The following is a 14,555-nucleotide window of genomic DNA, read 5'->3' as shown; positions in this document are numbered from 1 at the left end:
ACATGGTACCCAGAACTGGACCCAGTACTCCAGTTGAGCCTGACAAGTGTTCCAAACAAGTTTAATATAACTTCCTAGTTATTGTACTCAATGTCCCTATTAATAAAGCCTAAGATGCTATATGCTTTATTAACCATGCTCTCAACCTGTCCTACCATCTTTAATGACTTATGTACATATACACCCAGGTTGCACTACTCATGTACCCCTTTTAGAATTGTAAAATAAGGAAATTTTGATAATGTTTCTGCCCAGTTTTGAACCCAGGACCTTACACATGTGAGGTGAATTTGATAACCGTTGCACTACAGAGACACTGCAACCCTTTTAGGTCCATCTGAAATGGCAGACAGTCACACCTCATCTGAAGGACAATATCTCCAACAGTGCAGCACTCCCTCAGTCCTCCACTTGGAAATTCAGCTGAGATAGTTATGCTCAAGTCTCTGGAATGGGACTTGAACTCATAACCTTCTGACAGAGGCAAGAATGCTGAACCACAGCTAATGAATAAAGACATTTGTCTAAATGCTGTCAGACTCATTTGCTCAATAAAGTGGCTTTTTCAATCATTTGAAGTGTAAAAATAACGAACAGATCATAATTGGTTGAAAAGTCATACTTTGAAGCAATTTCTTTAATCAGTGAAATCTTCACTTTGTTTGAAAACTTCTTCCCACTTGTAAAATTCACCAGCAGCAAGAGAGAAATTAAAAACGCTTTTTTCAAGTGCAAACAGTTATAAGAAAACTTCACCCGCCAAAAGTTATACTTGTTCAGCAATCTGAATTTAGTACTTGTAAATATTACCTGTGGAAAGCCTGAAGTTTACATCTGTTGGAGTGTTTGGAAATTCCAGTGGTGCCAATTCTGGGCAGGCCTGGTTCTGTGACAAGGAATGAAGTAATGCTGCAAGATTTCTGAATGAAAACATAGAGAATAATGTGAATAATTTGCACATGGGAGAGATTTTGATTTGCACGTGTTTCTTAAAAGGTCCTTTATTTCATGAAAAAAATCTACAAAACGTTTTTTTTTATTTGTGGAAGAACCAGGAGCAGCTTTAAGGTGTCGGCTGTCGCATATAATGGGGAGCACTGTTGCCTGTGAGTCAGACAGTCACAACTCATCTGAAGGACAATACTTCCAACAGTGCAACACTACCCCCCGCCCCCTCAGTCCTCCACTTGGGACTTCAGCTAAGAACGTTGTGCTCAAGTCTCTGGAGTGGGACTTGAACCCATAATCTTCTGTCAGCTTGCAGCTTCAAGTCCCCTGCTGAAATGTTTAAGCAGAAAATTCAGACTGACATTCTCAGTGCAGTAGTATAGGAATGCTTCACTGTCTAGAGGTACTATCTTTTGGATGAGTTGTTAGTGGTCTTGCTCTGTCGGCCCTATCAGTTCCCATTAATATCTTTGAAAAGTTCCAAAAAAATCGCCCCTTTAGCTTGTAAATTCCAGGGAGTACCACCTAGTTGTGTAATCTCTCCTAGTTTAACCCTTGGAGTCCAGGTATCATTCTAGTAAATCTCTGCTGCACTCCATCCCACGTCAATATTTCCTTCCTGCTTTCCAGAACTGAACACAACATGCCAGGTGTGGTCTAAACATTGTAAAGTTATTACATGACTTCTACCCATACAATACAGTCTCTTAAGACCCACAAAAGCTTAAATAAGACAGCAACTGTTCGTCCCATTGGATGGAAGATCCCACAACATTAATTTGAGAATCTTCCCGGTGTCCCGGCCAATATTTATCCTTCAACTAAGACCTAGGCCAGAATTTTCGGGTCGGCGAGCCGGGCCCGCTCACCAACGCATAAACTGACGCGGGGTGATGTCGGGTGTGCTTCCCAACGTCACCACGCGTCATTTAGATTTTCAGTTCGGCGGGCGCACACCCAAGTTGGCCACACACCCATCGAACTGTCAAAAGCCTATTAAGGTCATTTAAGTATCAATTAAAACAATAAACTGAGCTGCCCGTCTAACCTTAAGGTTGTCGGGCAGGCGAAGAGCCCAGGCGGCCTTCGCATTTATCATGGAACCTCACCCACGGGCGGGATGAGGTTTCATGAAGGTATTTAAAGTTTTATAAAAAATTTTAATAACATTCATAGACATGTCCCAGCTCATGTGACACTTTCATGTGAGGGAACATGTCTTAAATTTTTTTTCATTAAAAATTTAAGAACTTAAACTAATCTCCCTGAGGCAGATTTCTGTGCTCTTTCGCACGCATATGGGGGAAAGAGTGCACTCCCAGACTCAGGCAACCCCCCCACCCCCCTCCAGCCTGCACAGATAGTGCTCAGCGCTTCCGGGCGCGCATCACGCTGGGCGGGCCTTAATTGGCCTGCCCATGTAAAATGGCGACGCCCAGCCAATCACGGGCGGCGATCGGCTGCACGCCTGCCCTTGCCCGCTCCTGCCCAACTCCCCGATGGGGAGAAAATTCTCCCCTTAAAGACAAATTATCTGGTCGTTATTACATAGCTGTTTGTGGGATCTTGCTGTGCACAATTTGACTGTTGCATTTCCTACATTACAGCAGTATTCCATTGGATGTAAAGCACTTTGGGACATCCTGAGCCTTTGAGAGGTGCTATATAAATGCAAATCTTTCTTTCATGACCTTGTATCCCACAGCTTAATTTCAGGGCTACTATCTTCAGATTTTAACTTGTAAGAGAATATTCATGGCAAACAGCCTTACAATCATCACAGTCTGCTTTATACTGAAATTCCAATCCTTGTATTCCCATAATGTCTGAGGCCACCTCTGGAATCCAAAGTATCCCTTGGCTTTTTTTTAACTTTATTCATTCATGGGATGTGGGAATCGCTGGCAAGGCCAGCATTTGTTGTCCATCCCTAATTGCCCTTGATCTGAGAAGCTTGCTAGGCCATTTCAGAGTCAACCACATTGCTGTGGACCTGGAGTCACATGTAGGCCAGACCAGGTAAGGATGGCAGATTTCTTTCCCTAAAGGGGCATTAGTGAACCAGTTGGGTTTTAAGACAATCAATGATAGTTTCACCATTACTGAGACTAGCTTTATATTCCAGATTTATTAATTGAATTTAAATTCCACTAGTTGCCATGGTGGGATTTGAACCCATGACCCCAGAGTAATAGCCTGGGCACCTGGATTACTAATCCAGTGACATTATCACTATGTCACTGTCTATCTAACTTCACCAAATGGTATCTGATTGGTGTCCTATTTAAGCTTTCATGGGTTCCATTGGACTGTGTGTGTGGTTCAAAGTTATGCTTCAGCTTAGACCACACCTGGAGTACTGTGAGCACCACACCTCATGAACGATATGTTGGCATTGGAGGGGATGCAGCATGTATTTAGCAGAATGATACCTGAACTCTGGGGTTAAGTTACAGGGAGCAATTACACAAACTAGGATTGCATTCTTTGGAATTTAAAAAGTTAAGGGGTGATTTGATTAAAGTTTTCGGGATATTAAGGGAAACTGATGGGGTAGACAGAGAAAAAATACTTCTGTTGATTGGGGAGTCTAGGGCCAGGGGGACGGGGTCTAAAAATTAGAGTCAGGCCTTTCAGCAATGAAATTAGGAAACACTTCTACATACACAGGGTGGTAGAAGTTTGGAATTCTCCTCCACAAATGGCAATTGATACTGGGTTAATTGTTAAACATTAAATCTGTGTTTGATAGAATCTTACAACACATAAGGAAGCCATCTGTGCCAGCTTTTCAAAATTTATGTTAACTAAAAGCTATCAAGATATAGGGGGCGCGTATGGAGTTATGTCACAGATTATCCATAATCTAATTGAATAGTGGAACAGGTTCAAGGGGCTGAATGGTCTCTTCCTGTTGCTATGTTCCTGGTCAGAATTGAGGATTACATCCATAACATTATCCTCCAAACCATAAAGGAAAGGGTTAATATTTGTTTGAATTCCAAACAACCAGTATATAATAAATTCTAACCTGCTCCAGTTTTAACAATAATTACGCCACAATTCCATGGTTTATTATAATTGTTATAAAATATAGCAAAGCATTACTGCACAGGAAAACGCGCAGGAAATGAACTTAAGGTCTAATTATATTCTCTCTAATTGGGATTTGTGGATTTAGTCTCCATTACCTGACTTCAAAATCTACATTTTATATCCTTTGACAAATATTTACATTCCATTTTACAAATGTCTCTGTGATTGCGCCATATGTAAAAGAACATGGTTGAGACGGTGCGTTTGTTAGAAAGCCCATTTTACTGGAATGGTGCTAGCGATTGAGGGGGATTACAGATATGTGGAGAGGCTGGGGAAACTGAGATTGTCCTCCTTAGAGCAGAGAAGGCTAAGAGGAGATTTAATGGAGGTGTTTGAACTCACGAAGCGTTTAGATGGAGTCAATAAAGAGAAATTGTTTCCAGTAGCTGAGGGGGTTGATAACCCGATGACACAGATTTAAGGCAAAAGATCCAAAGGCGACATGAGGAAAATCTTTTTTATGCAATGAGTAGTTAGATTTGGAATGCGCTGATACAGATCCATTGGTGGCCTTCCAAAGGGAATTGGATAAATACTTGAAGAGAAAAAAATTGCAGAGATATGGATCTGAATTTTGCATGCTTCGTGTGTGTGCGATCGGTGGGTCTGGAAGCTTCCGGCCGTGATCACAATTGACACGTGATTTCAGGCTGGCCAGCCAATTAACTGGCGGCCATCATGAAACACGTGACCTGAGAAGCTCAGTCCCAGCTGTGGGGCGGGAAGAGGGCGGGTGCTGAGACAAGTGAGCGTGCAGGCGGGCGCCTCGCAACGAGCTCCCTGAAGGCTGACAACTGCTGTAGAGCTGCCACGGGGGAGCTGCTGTATTGCTCAAGGGATATTTGTGCACAAAAAATGCCACAAACTAGCTCTAATGGAATTGCAAACAAACGACAGCAGCACTCACAACTCCTCAACCTTCAAGCATCTTCTGGGCATTTTATGTCCCCTGGATCGAGAATGATGCAAAAAGGTGAAGGCCGCCTGGCCGATTGGCTCCTGCACCCAAGCGTAAATGCACAATGGGCCACTAACAATCCCAATCGATTGGGGCTTTAATTGGCTTAACTGGAACTTTGATTGTCAGCAGGCATGCTTCTGACTCTCGCGCACACCCACCAAGCGTGATGTGGCATGACATCGCTATGACATCAGGTCACCTGCCCCACGTTTTCTCACGCAATTTCGCTCTAGGTCGGGTTGACTGTGCGTCCGATTGCGGCACATAAAATTCTGACCGTGGAGAAAGAGCGAAGAGTGGCACTAATTGGATTTTTTTTTTCAAACAGCAGAACGGTTTCTTTCCGTGCTATATCATTCTCTAATGCTATGATTCTACTCAATGGCTGCTTAAGTCATCTTGTGAGATGAATTGGACCATTCAGAAATTTACTAGAATGGCACCAGAGACGAAGGACTTCAGTTCTGGGGAGAAACTGGAGAAATTGTGATTGTTCGGCTTAGAGCAGAGAAGGCTATGAGGACATATAAGAGAGGTGTTCAAAATTGTGACAGGTTTTGATAGAGTAAATAAGGAAAAACTGTTTCCACTGGCAGGAGGGTCAATAACCAGAGAGCACAGATTTATGGTAATTGGCAAAACAACCAGAGGTGACATGAGGAAAACATTGTTTTGTGCAGCGAGTTATGATCTGGAATGCACTGCTGAAAGGGCAGTGGAAGCCAATTCAATAGTAACTTTCAAAAGGGGAATTGGATAAATACTTCAAAAGGAAACATCTGCAGCAAAAGAGCAGGGGCGAGTGGGGCTAATTGGATAGCCCTTTCAAAGAGCCAGCACAGGCTCGATGGTCCGAATGACCTCATTCTGTGCTTTTTCATTCTATGGCAATTCTACGATCCAGTCATGATCTAGTTTGTGGTTGGACATGGGCCCAAATCCCCAAGGTACAATGCATAAATGGGCAGAAGGTGATAGGAAATTGGAAGTCTTTAAGGCAAAGGAGTCCACTTTGGACCGAAGAAAGAGAGATCAGTTTAGTTTGTAAATACTGAGAGGCTAGCAATGGTGGCGGAACCGAGAGATTTAGGGGATCCATGAACAGAAATCACAAAAGCAACAGGCACAAAAATTAACTTAAAAAGGCGAATGGAATGTTAGCCTCAATCTCACTGGGGCTGGAATACAAAGGGATGGAAGTCATGCCACAGTTTTATAAAGATTTGGTCAGATCCCATCTGGGGTAACAGTGTTCAGATGTGGGCACCACACCTCAGGAAGGACATTGATTTTGGAAGGGGTGCTAGCACTGATCCACCTGAATTACATCTAGACTAATAAGTTAAATTATAAGGACGGGTTGCACAGACTAGATTTGTATTCCCTGGAGAATGGGGGCAGGGTACCTGGTGGGGGATTGGAAGACAGTGGTGCAGTGGTAGTGTTACTGGATTAGTAATCCCAAAGCCCAGGTTAATTCTCTGGGGCGAGGGGTTCAAATCGCACAGCAGCTGGTGGAATTTAAATTCAATTAATAGAATCTGGAATTGAAAGCTAGACTCAGGAATGATCAACATCATCAATTGTCTTAAAAACCCATCTGGTTCACTAATGTCCTTCAGAGAAGAAAATCTGCTGTCCTTACCTGGTCTGGCCTACACATGACTCCAGACCCACAGCAATGTGGTTGATACTTAGCAGCCCTCTGAAATGGCCTAGCAAGCTACACAAGGGCAATTAGGGATGGGCAGTGATGCCCTCATGCCATGAAGGAATAAATAAGATTAAGGGGTGATCTAAATGAGATGCTTAAGAATAGATAGTGAGAAGCTATTTTGTCTTGTTGGTGGAGTCCAGAACAAGGGGACATAACCTTAAAGTTAGAGATGGGCAATTCAGGGGTGATGTCAGGAAGCACTTCTTCACATTTAGGCTGGGAATTTAAGGGATATGAAGGTGGGTAGATGGAGCTAAGATACAGATCCACCACGGCCTAATTAAATGATGCAGCAGGCTCAAGGGGATGAATGGCATCCTCCTGTTCCTCTGCTCCTTACTTAGGGAGGCCACATCAAAGATACCATTCACATGGGAGTTCAAAGTACTTGACCATGGAGGAGATGTTTGCGTGAATCTGCTTAAAGAAACACTTGCATTTATTTAGCACCTTTCACGACCACCAGATACCTCGAAGTGCTTTCCAGCAAATGCAGTACCTTTTGAGGTGTCATCACTATTGGAATACAGGAAACAGAGCGACCAATTTGTACACAGCAAGAGCCCACAAAAAACAATGTGATGAACAACCAGATGATCTGTTTTAGTGATCTTGGTTGAGGGATAAACATTGGCCAGAGCAGTGGCAGGGTCAGAAATCCTCTGCTGATGTTCAAAAGAGCCTCCAACCTTTAGGCCCACCTGAGTTTAGCATCTCATCTGAAGGACAGCACAGCACTCCCTCAGCGCTGGAGCAGAGCATCAGCCTGGAGCGGGGTTTGAACCCACAACCTTCTGACTCAGGGGTGAGAGCGTTACACGCTGAACAACAGCTGACACGCTTGTAGATGGAGTAACTCTCCTCCCTCCAGCCTCTTGCTCTTCTTGTCAGCCTTAAGCTGCTACGTCGCTCCTGGATCCTCCACCCCCCCCCACCCCTCCTGCTCTCGACCGCTGCTTTCTCAGGTTTACTGTGGCCCCACCTGTACTCAACCCGCCCTGAAGGCAGAAAGTGGAAAACGTTCCTCTCGGACAGGCATACGTCATTGACGGGCAGGAACCAGCCAGGTGGCTCACACACCACGTGGGCGGAACATCCCATCTAAACACTTCCACTCTCCCTCCCCGCCTCCCCCCTGACCTCACACACCCCACCCCACTGCCTCCCCCCCTCCCCCTCCCCCACAGCTTTATAATCTCCAGGGACGGGCAATGAAAAAAGTGATGAGGAAAACCCACGAGTTAATAATGGAAATGTTATGTGGAGAATTCCTCCCAAGCCCCCCAGGCAATCAAAACCAGTCCAGGAGATTGCATTATCCAACTCCAACCTTGATAAGAACAAATACCGTTCCCACAAAATGCACATAGACATTTATAAACATAGTTTGACTTTTTTTAACAAGCTTTATAAACACATCATCTTTCTAAATGATTTCAATTTCTCCATGTAACTTGAAGCCAACTTTTGAAGGATTTGATTTAATTAATTTTTCATTCTAAATTAAAATAATGTGCCAAATGTAGATGTTTATACATTCAAAGAAAGCTGCAGGGAGTTCTCAATATTTCTTTGGTAAAAATATATACTGACATTCGCTAATTACTGCTCTGTTAAACCTTTGTCTCTTAAACACATCCCATCTGGTTGCCAGCTATGGTTCTTGTGTGGCACTCTCACCCCAAGTCAGAAGGTTGTGGGTTCAACTCCAGCGATTTGCACAAAACCAAGGGTGGAATTTTAAGGCCCCATCGTAGCGGGGGTGGGGGGGCCTTAATGCGGTGAGCTGTTCAAAACTCCATTGACTTTGGCGGGACCATAAAATCCCGCCCCTAGGCTGACACTCCCAGCATAGTACTGAAGGAGTGCTGAGTTGTTGGATGTGCTGTCTTCTGGTTAAACTGAGGCCCTGTCTGCCCTGTCATGTAAAAGATCCCGTGGCCATTATATTGAAGGGAGCAGGGAGACATCTCCTTAATATCCTGGTCAATATGTATCTCTCAACCAACATCACTAAAGCAGATTGTCTGGTCATTACCACATTGCTGTTTGTGGGAGCTTGCTACGAAAAGATTAGCTACCCTGCCTCCTGCGTTGCAACAGTGATTATACTTAAAAAGGAACCTCATTGGCTGTAAAGTGCTTTGGAATATTCTGAGGTTGTGAAAGGCACTAAAGAAATGTAGTTCTTTCTTTAATGTCTATGCCAGAATGAAAACCTCTTGAAAACTCTTGCCCTGAGCATGTAGATAGCTGTACTTGCTCTGCCACATACCTCCCATGTATGACATTCCTTTTGGGAGATTAGTTGCTATTATGGTGATATGCCAACTTATGCGCAGCAAGCTCCCACAAACAACAAAACAGCAATATGAAATTTACCAGGGCGTCTGTTTTGGTGAGATTAATTGAGAGATAAATGGAAATTAGGTGGCTTCTAGAACAGGCAGTCAATCCACCATGCCAACATGAAGCCTCATTGGCAAATTGAAAATCTGACCCCTTGGTGCCTACAGAGGTGATACCAATGCCCGATTCGGAGGTTCCATTACATGACCTCTTACCTCACCTAATGGTGGCCTGTCTTCCACAGCCAATTGGAAAACAAACAGACCACCATTAATTGAAAGAACCCTTGACTACCAATCAAATAACCTTTCACCCCCTCCCCCGACGACCCCCCCCCCCCCCCCAACCCCATCTCCAATATTTAGATTGGATAAACAACATCCTTCAAAGAACATGCCCTTATAATTTTTCTCCTGGATGTGGCTCCTGTCACAGAGATTAATCTTCAATTCCTCAAGACTCCAGAGCAATGCTGGAGAGTTGGCACCCCTATGAACAATTTATCCCACAACATCACCAGCTTGGGTTGGGTAATCCCATCACCAGCAAAGTGTGGGGTAGATATTCTTCATCTACTGTGAAGTAGATGAATCACGGGTGGGTGGCAATTTCCAGTCAGTGTTGGATGATGACCTGTTGATTGAGAGTGGTATTGTCCAGGATTTTTTCAGGGCCCCTGCATCTGGTCTATTCTCAGCTGTCAGACAGCACCACAGGAATTTCAGCAATGAGTTAAGACATTCACTGTAACCTCCTCCTGTTGAAACATTAGATCAAGTGCTACTCAGATAAATTTGTCTCCACTGTGTGTCAGAGCCACCAGTAGGGAACTACTACAAAATGACTTGTGCTGACTGAAGTCTTATCTTCTCACAGGGCCTGAGGTTAATACTCACGGATGATTCCAGACTCATATTTAGACTGAGTGGGACTGGGAGTATGGGATCTACAATCAGGATCTACGCGGAGAGTTATGAACGGGATCCCAGCAGGATCGAGAGTGATCCACAGGTAACACGAGCAACCAAGGTACAGGCTGATTTACAGATGATACCAGCTGGTACATTATTCAACTCAACATTTACATTGTGCATAGAAATGAAACATCCTAAGGTGTTTCTCACAAAATCATAATCAGTCAGAAATATGTGCTGAGCCTAAGAAGGTGTTATTAGGTGGGTTATTAACAACTTTGGTCGAATAGATGTATTTTAAGGGTTGCGGGAGGAATCTTCAGGCTAATGTTCATCAACCTACTTTTGGAAGAATAGGAACCTTTCAGATACGAACATATGAATCAGGGGCTATACGAGGCCACTCAGCCCCTCGAGCCTGCTCTGCTATTCAATAAGATCATGTCTGATCTGACTAACCTCAACCCCACATTCCTGCCTACCCTTGATAATTTTTCACCCGCTTGTTAATCAAGAATCTATTTAGCTGTGCCTTAAAAATGTTCAAAGACTCTGCTTCCACCGCCTTTTGAGGAAGAGAGTTTCAAAGACTCACAACCCTCTGAGACAAAAAAATTCTCTTCATCTCTATCCTGAATGAGCGACCCCTTATTTTTAAACAGTTACCCCCAGTTCTAGATTCTCCCACAAGAGGAAACGTCCTCTCCACATCCACCCTGTCAAGACCTCTCAGGATCTTAAAGGTTTCAATTAAATCACCTCCTGCTCTTCTAAATTCCAGTGGATACAAGCCTAACCTGTCATTTTACTTGTCGGCGAGTGGGCCCCGCCCCCTGCTCACCGGCCAGGAAATCTGTCTTTAACTTTTTTAGTTAACCAAGGATGGTGGGCCTTCCCCTTGGAATTTTTCTTTCTCATTGGAATGCGTATGTCCTGTGTATTTTGAAATATCCCTCTAAATGACTGTCACTCAACTTCAGTTGACCTATCCCTTAACCTCATTTGCCAATTTACTTTAGCTAGCTCCTGCTTTCATGCCTTCATAATTGCCCTTCTTTAAGTTTAAAATATTAGGCTCGACGCACTCGTTTCTCCCTCAAAATAAATGTAAAATTCGATCATATTATGATCACTGCTACCTAGGGGTGCCTTCACTAGGAGGTTATCAATTAATCCTACCTTGTTGCACAATACCAGGTCTAGTATAGCCTGCTCCCTGGTTGGCTCCAGAGCGTGCTGTTCTAAGAAACTATCCCGAGAACATTCTATGAACTCCTCATCTACGCCCATCTGATTTTTCCAGTCTATATGCAGATTAAAGCCCCCCATGATTAATACTGTACCTATCTGGAAAGCTCCCATTATCTCTTCTTTTATACTCTGTCCTACTGTGTAGTTACAATTAGGGGGCCTCTATGCCACTCCCACAAGTGACTTCTTGCCTTTATCATTTCTCATCTCAACCCAAACTGCTGCTACATCCTGGTTTCCTGAACTTAGGACATGCCTCTCTAATATACTAATACCATCATTAATTAATAGAGCCACCCCTCCACTTTATCCTAACTTCCCGTTCTTCTTAAATGTCACATAACCTTCAGTATTCAGGTCCCAATCTATGTCACTCTATAGCCATGTCTCTGTAATGGCTATCAAATCGTACTTCTTTATTTCTATTTGCACTATCGGTTCATCTGTTTTGCATTGAATGCTATGTGTGTTTAGATACAGAGCCTTTAGTTTTGTCTTTTTATTATTTTTGTATTGTCCAACCTTATCTGCTAATTTACTCTGAGATTTGTACCCTCTGTCCCTTCCTGTCACAATCTGTTTATCATTTCCCATGTTAACACCTTTCTCTCTTGCCTTGTCTCTACCCTTTGGTTTACTACACCTTCCCAAATTTGATCCCTTTCCCCCACTATTCAGTTTAAAACCCTCTCTACTTCCCTAGCTATGCAGCTGACAAGGACACAAGCCCCAGCATGGTTTAGATGTAGACCATCCCAACAGTACAAATCCCACTTCCCCCAGTATTGGTGCCAGTGCCCCACAAACCGGAACCCACTTCTTCCACACCAGTCTTTGAGCCACACATTCATCTCTCTAATCTTATTTGTCCTATGTCAATTTGCACGTGGCTCAGGTGATAATCCAGAAATTATTACCTTTGAGGTTCTGCTTCTTAATTTGGTGCCTAGCTCCTCATACTGACTATGCAGAGCCTCCTTCTTCATCCTGCCCACATTGTTGGTACCTACATGGACCACGACCACTGGATCCTCCCCCTCCCACTGCAAGTTCCTCTCCAGCCTTGAGCAGGTGTCCCAAACCCTGGCACTGGGCAGGCAACACAGCCATCTGGACTCTCGCTCTTTGCTACAGAGAGCCGTATCAATCCCCCTCACTATACTGTTCCACTACTACCATTACATTCCTTTGTGCTCCCCTCACTTGGAAGGCTTCCTGTACCAGGGTGCCATGGTCAGTTTGCTCATCCACCCTGCAGCCCCCACTCTCATCCAGACAAGCTGAGAGAACCTCAAACCTATTGGACCATTGCAGAGGCTCACACTCCTGCCCTCTAGGCCCCCTTGCCTGCCTCACTTGCAGCCACACGCTCCTGTTCCTGGCCACTGACCCAATCAGAAGACCCCATCCTAAGTGGTGTGACTGCCTCCTGGTATAAAGCATCCAGGTAACTTTCCCCCTCCCTGATGTGTCACAGTGTCTGCAGCTCAGCCTCCAGCTCAATGACTCTGAGCTGAAGTTCCTCAAGCCACAAACACTTACTGCAGACCTGTTTGCCCTGGATCACAATGTTATCCAGGAGCTCCCACATGCTGCAGCCTTGACACAGCACCTGTCCTGCCATCATTAATGTGTTTTAAATGATTACTTAATTATATTAATCACTTATTTATCTTGCTTTCTTATATATTTTATTAACTTTACCACCAATTTGTGTACTACTTTAAACCTTAGGTATAGAATAGAACTTACGCGCTTACCAGATACTCACCAAACAGCTAGCTCCTTTCCCTGTAGTAGAGCAAGAACCAAGTTCTACGGGGTGAGAAGGATAGAAAGAGGAAACAAACACCTCCTCCCACCTCACCGAACTCTCCTCTCACCTCAACGCAAACTGGAGGAACAGCACCTCATCTTCCGATTAGGCACTTTACAGCCTTCCGGACTTAATATTGAGTTCAACAATTTTAGATCATGAACTCTCTCCTCCATCCCCACCCGCTTTCCGATCCCCCCCTTTTCCAATAATTTATATATGTTTTTCTTTACCCACCTATTTCCATTATCTTTAAGTGTATTTCCATCCATTGTTTTATCTCTACCTTTTAGCCTATTTCGATTCCTTCCCCCCACCCCACCCCCACTAGGGCTATCTGTACCTTGCTCATCCTGCTTTCTACCCTTAATGTCACCTATTAGCACATTTCTTAGATAATATCACCACCGTCAACACCTCTTTGACCTTTTGTCTATGACATCTTTTGGTTATCTCCACCTATCACTGGCCCTCTATCCAGCTCTACTTGTCCCACTCCCCATTAAACCAGGTTATATTTCACCTCTCTTCTATTTTTCCTTAGTTCTGTTGAAGAGTCATACGGATTCGAAACGTTAACTGAGTTCCTCTCCGCAGATGCTGCCAGACCTGCTGAGTTTTTCCAGGTATTTTTATTTTTGTTTTTGATTTGGATTTCCAGCATCCGCAGTTTTTTGCTTTTATCCCCTCTCACCAAACTAAGTCTTCACTCAGTTAGTCAGCTGCACTCCATTTGCACTGAATTTTTTTTAGTCCTTTCGTGGGGTGTGGGCATGGCTGGCTAATTACCCCTTCAGAAGGTAGTGGCGAGTCCACCTTCTTGAATCACTGCAGGCCGCGAAATGTAGGTACACCCACAGGGCAGTTAGAGAGGGAGCTCCAGGATTTTGACCCAGCGACAATAATGGCGGTGAATGGACCAAAAAAGCACGTCCATTAGCATTTTCCACTGGTTTTTATTCAGTGCTGCTTTTTGCCAAAATTATCATAAGAGCAACTTTTATTTATATAGCGCCTTTAACATCACAGAATGTCGCAAAACATTTTTGAAGATTCTTATCAAACACAAAAATTTCAAACTGAGCCTCATAAGGAGATGTGAGGGCAGGTGACCAACAGCTTGGTTAAAGAGGTAAGTTTTAAGGAGCGTCTTAAAGGAGGAAAGAGAGGTGAAAAGAAGTGTAGAATCACAGAATGCTTGCAGCGCAGAAGGAGGCCATTCGGTCCATTGAGTCCCTGCGAGCTCTCTGCAAGAACAAGTTACCTAGCTCCTCTCCAACCCTTTCTCTGTAGCCCTTCAATTTCTTTCTCTTCAGGTTCTTATCCAGTTCCCTTCTGAAAGCCACAACTGAATCTGCCTCCACCACACTCTCAGACAGAGCACCCCACCTCCTATGGAGGGAGTTCCAGAGCTTAGGGTCCAAGCAACTGATGGCAAGCCCACCAATGTTGGAGCAAAAGAAATCAGGATTGTGCAAGAGGCCAGAATTAGGGAAATGC

General features: G+C 44.0%; 1 protein-coding gene across 1 annotated transcript in view; it reads left to right on the top strand.

Moving 5' to 3' along the window:
• pgm5 (phosphoglucomutase 5) overlaps positions 1-14,555 on the top strand; it is a 147,988-nt gene that overhangs the window by 114,941 nt on the left and 18,492 nt on the right. The window contains exon 10 of the mRNA XM_078530029.1: positions 9,951-10,085. Within this exon, the coding sequence (XP_078386155.1) occupies positions 9,951-10,085 (135 nt within the window). The remainder of the gene's footprint in view (positions 1-9,950; positions 10,086-14,555) is intronic.

Source organism: Cetorhinus maximus, chromosome 2 (genome assembly GCF_964194155.1).
Source record: "Cetorhinus maximus chromosome 2, sCetMax3.hap1.1, whole genome shotgun sequence".
NCBI lineage: Eukaryota > Metazoa > Chordata > Chondrichthyes > Lamniformes > Cetorhinidae > Cetorhinus > Cetorhinus maximus.
This window is presented reverse-complemented; position numbering and strand designations above follow the sequence as displayed.